General features: G+C 36.4%; 1 protein-coding gene across 1 annotated transcript in view; it reads left to right on the forward strand.

The window, feature by feature from the left end:
- Nucleotides 1–1,224: 1,224 nt before the first annotated feature.
- Nucleotides 1,225–5,283, forward strand: part of LOC118342795 (CD209 antigen-like protein 2) — a 12,047-nt gene continuing 7,988 nt past the window's right edge. Inside the window, exons 1-2 of the mRNA XM_035681458.1 lie at nucleotides 1,225–1,432; nucleotides 4,687–4,815. Coding sequence (XP_035537351.1) covers nucleotides 1,330–1,432; nucleotides 4,687–4,815 — 232 coding nt within the window. The 5' untranslated portion in view covers nucleotides 1,225–1,329. The remainder of the gene's footprint in view (nucleotides 1,433–4,686; nucleotides 4,816–5,283) is intronic.

Consider the following 5,283-nt stretch of genomic DNA (forward strand, 5'->3'; position numbering starts at 1 on the left):
GGTGCTTTGAACATGCAGCAAGCAAACATGCTCACAATGACAATGCCAGTTTAGCTGCTAGTTTAGCATGGCATATGTTAAAATGTGCTAATTGTCACTAAATACAAAACAGCTGCTCATCAGAAGGCTATTAGTTTTTGTTAGTTAAGTAGTGGACCAGTTTAAATGTTGACCTCATAATGGTGCTGGATGAGAAGCCATGGGGTCATCACAGTTACTGGCGCTCAGAGGACCACCAAAGTCAGTTGGATCCATCCTCTTGGGAGCACGAGTGTCTGTAGGAAAAACTTTACAGAAATATATCCGGTAGTTATCGGGAGATCTCACTCAGGACCACAGTGGTGTGCCAACCAACAGAGTGCAAAAAAAAATGTTAAAATCAATCAGAAGATTTGATTCTAACAATATAATTTGTGCACTTTTACTATTATTTACACCCACAATAAAATCCATCCAATCTTTTCATTCACTTTATTGAGATGGAGCAGATGAACAGTGATCATCTGGTCATTACTTGATGCACGCAGAAGACGCTGTGACTTGTCCGGACAAGCTCTGACACAAACCCAACAACATGCTTCTGACACACTGATGCTGTAAACTGTTACACGTGTTCCAGCAAATCCTTCGAGAAGGTCAGAGGACAACAGAGGCCAGGGGGGTGGCAGTTACCATAAATGATGTGGAGCAATAAACATCAGAGAGAGCCATGTCAGACACACTACAGGAAAACCGGAAAACATGGGAGGATGTCTTCAAAATAATAGCCCTAAATTGATCATGTTCAAGTACATTTGCTGTGTTTACATGGCACATGTTTGATAAAGGATAATGAAAAGAAACCTTATTCATATAGTTTAATGTGAAAAGTTTTCTTCATATGAAAAATTATGTATTTTGAATAAATATACGTACTTATGTATATCAGGCCAAGTTCCATTGTTTGTGGATTATTTGGATCAGTATTAAGTATCAGAGTAAAACAAAAGCATAAACAATATAATGCATTAAGCCCAGTAATAATCTAATATCATTATATATAGACTAATAATATTACACTGACAGGGGTCATTTTTCCTGCATACTTTTATATTTTAAGTATATTTTGTTTTGTGCCCTTTGCCCCACGTGTTTATTCATCTGGCTTTTATTTTGAAACAGATGACCGGAACGCCCCTTGCTTCCTGCGTGGTACTTGACCCCGCTGCGGTAATTGCAGGGGCAGTTTATGCACAGGGAGAGCAGGGTGAGGGATTCAGAGCCTGTCTGACAGTTTGCTGCTCACTTTCACTCTTTACACACTCTGTAGTTCGGCCCCTGTTCGCGGTAATGGCGACCACCGGGAGCTCTCTGGCCTCCGACGGGATGTACTCCAAACTCATAGACGACGAGGGCGCATATGAGAACAGCAGGCCAGATGTGGGGCCCGGCGGTAAGAACTGCGCACAGATGTTAATCTGACTGCTGGGACTTGATGGGGCATTTCTTCAGTGTTGGCAGATAAAGCCTCCTGTCCTGCCACCAAGTTATTTTATTTATCATAAATTAGTGATTTTTTGTTAGTGACACAAGTGGTACATTGGTGACATTTTGTGACATTAAAGTGAATATATGTGCAATAAGAAAATAATAAGACAAAAATATAAAACAGTTACAAAGCAGTCCAAAAGTTAAATGATTAGGTTCGGTGTGTGGCGTGAGAAAGAAATAATAATAATATATATCTATATATTTATAATTATTATTATTAACTTGATAAAAATATAGTAAAATTATAATATTCATTACAACACAGTATACTATTAATATTGTATTATTATTACGATTTTTATTGCATTTTAAGTGAAAAATATCTTAGACAAACACAGTGACTTTCTGCAGTCAGGATTAGTGGTCGACCCATGTCGGTTTTTCAATGCCGATATCTAAAGAGCAGGCAACTGATGGCTGATACATAACGCCAATATCAAACCAAAGAAGAGGCATGTATAATAACTCCATTATTCAATTAATTATGTTATTATGAATTAATAAAATATAAAAATTAATTGTGATATGCTTTAAGGGAAAGCAAGTATGTCACACACAACATCATTCAGATGGATTATTATAACATAATATATATATTTAACACCCGTCAGTAAAGTTTTTAGATTAAATCTGCTTTTAATCAAATTTAATTGTCAATTACAATAATATTAAAATCATCAGAAATCATCATTTTGGGGCGTCTGTACCAAACAAACATACATGTTTTCTTAAATCTGGAGAACAAGAGTTGTTGGCCAGTGATTCTCTGCAGAACTATATTATGCTACTATACAATATAATGCTGTTTTTCACATTTTACCTCGATCAACAAGTTGCAGCTTCTGTGATTTGCATATTGCGATTTAGATAATACTTTGATTAATTGTTCAGCCTTAATTTTGGATGGGAGATAACATTTAGAAAACACAATGGGAACTGAGGAAATATACGTTAACAGCCGGATGCATGAGACATTCCCACACTGCAGCTTGCAGTGTCTTAGACATTTTTATGGATCTTTATGTTAAATGTGAAAGGTCAAAAGGTTGAAGCCAGTGTGAAAGTCTCGTTAATGAGAATTGACAGCGTCTTGGTTGTCTCTGCAACACTTTTGCCTCCACAATTTTCTTGACCCCGCACAATCAGTCGTCCGTGGGATTTGGAACCAGCTCTCCGTCTTCTAAAGTATGCACATGTGGGGCTTTTGTATGTAAAGCCACACATGCACAGGCACCCCTGTACATCTCTCAACCTCTCTGGCCGTACGCCAACTCCAGGCCTCTCAGATCCTGAGAGCAGCTGTTTTTAACTGTCATACAATCAAGGTTGGTAGATAAGGGAGATGGTGCCTTTGCAGTGGCAGCTCAAAGGTTTGGATCATCCTTCCACTTTCACTAAAACTCAAGACGTACATTTTTTCTATAGCTTTTGATTGCCCTTAGTGGGTTTTAATATTTCAATCATTTATTTTAAATAGTTTTCTTGTTCTGTCTGTGCTTTTGCACATAATGTATTGCTGTATATGTATATATAGTTTATTTTATTGTCACTTTAATTTAAACAGCACTTGTACATCTCTGGTTGTTTTAAATGTTCTATAAATTAATAATCTTGATTTGATTTGATAAAGTCTGATTTATTGATTAAATCTGACAATTTGGCATGAATTCACAAACATGGATCATAAACCAAATAACAAGAACATTATTAATCATAATAATAATAATAATTCCTTTAAGCTGTGGTGGAATATCTTCCCACCTATGGCTGCCTCACAGCTGTCTGCTTTGTTTTTTTTTATCCCAGAAGCTGCTCTGACATGTTTGATGTTCACAAGTCTGAACAGAGCAGAAGGGATTTTTGTTGATAAAATGCTCTGCTTCAAAATAATGTAATTCATCTGTGAGTACATTTTATAGAGTTCTGGAGGCCAAATAGCAAATGAGTAAAAAAAAAAAACTCAATAAAAGCACATGCTGATTTTAACAGTTTCAATTTCTTTAATGCAACAACACAGTGATATGACTGTCAGAGCGTGGATGGTTGCAGGTTGCATTTATTGTGTTTGCATTTATAACACATAGACCTTATCTCAGACCTGGACAATTAGTGATTATATTAACATTCCAAAAAATTTTTCTTCCGTATCTCGTTATAATGAGAACATTTTCTCATTTTTGAAAGTTTCTTTTGATATTTTTCTTATAACAAGATGTTTTCATGTTATTACAACATATTTTGTCATTACTACAAACCAGATTATTACGTTTTTACAGAAGCCTTTCTTGTTGTAAGAACATCATTTTATTTTATGTTATATCATCGTGAGATTGTAGCCTGCATCGGCAAGAGAAAAACAGCTACCACTAGTTTAAATATGGTTTAAGTTTTATTTGACGTTAGGTAGTCTGGCGGCTTTAAGAGCAGAGCTTTATGGATAAATTTAATGAGATGGTCCATCCAACTAAACGACCACTGATGAGTACAAACATTGTTATTATTGATAAATTGTAGCACACTGTGATGAACAGGTAATGATGGTGCAGATGGTGAGAGAACAAAACATTTGCTTGATCATTAAAGTTGACACAGTCTGCTCTTAAGCCAGATTCCTAGGCAACACAGGTACCATTTATTTTTTTAATTTCAGGAACAGTAATGAATTCGGACAATACTGCATATTTGGCCTTATCTGCATTTGCACACAGTGATGAAGAAGTGACAATTGGAAAGCATCAAAGGCAGATTGAAGATTAATTAGAGCCTGGGTTGGGGAGGAGCCTGGGACATACTGTATAACACTTTATTATCTGCATAAAAAGGCACATTGAAGTACTGATTAGGAATGATAATGTTATATTTGTATAATGTAACTAGTAGTGGACCCCTGTGGCACTCCGTTACTGATAGTAAGAGGGCTCAGCACCAACAGCTGCTGCAGTGTTTGAAGAGCGACTGTGTGTTTTAGTGCTTTTAAACTTTTCATTTATTGGAGGAAGAATGCGTCAGGCCTATTTCCATGTTCAAAGATTCCATAGTCTCATTTTAACATAAAATAATAAAATAAAAATAAAATTTAAAGGGCTTAATATTGTGTATTATTATCAGCATATTTTAAATACTTAATCAACAATTTTCCCTCCTTGCCACCTCCAGCTCACCCAGTCCCCCCAGTCAGACTGACACCCAGGCTGAGTGGCCCCGGGCCCTACCGCCTCGCCACGATCTGCTTGGCTACGCTGTGTGCTGTACTGCTGATTGCCGTCATAGCCGTCACTGCAAACAGTGAGTACACAGACTGCAACAAAAACACTTCGTAAAAGTTTTATGACAAGCGTTTTGAGAGCTCTTTCTGTTTGAATTTCAAAATATGTTTTGTTCAATTCAAGGTCTAAATAAGGTGCTCCATCTTTATATTCGCTCAATAATTACTATTTCCAAATTTTTGCATGTTAATGTAGTCAGACATAACATGGTGTCAGTGTTTTTTTAACTGTTTTGAGAACAAATCTGAAGATATTAAAAAAAACCCAAACTGTTCTTTTTTTCTTTCGGTGGAATATTCTTAAAAGTCATTACATATTTAACTTAAATTATATAGATACCCTCTTTTCTCGCACATGCACCATCAACACAGGGATTTGTTCACAGTGGATAATGTGGGACAAGGTACGTTTTATCAGTCTGTTTTCTGGGAATAATTGACACAAGCAGAACCCAGAAACAAGCCGTTTTTTCGTTTTTTCGTTTTGT

This window comes from Morone saxatilis, unplaced genomic scaffold, assembly GCF_004916995.1.
Source record: "Morone saxatilis isolate NCDOM2014 unplaced genomic scaffold, NCSU_SB_2.0 Contig9, whole genome shotgun sequence".
Taxonomy (NCBI): Eukaryota; Metazoa; Chordata; class Actinopteri; family Moronidae; genus Morone; species Morone saxatilis.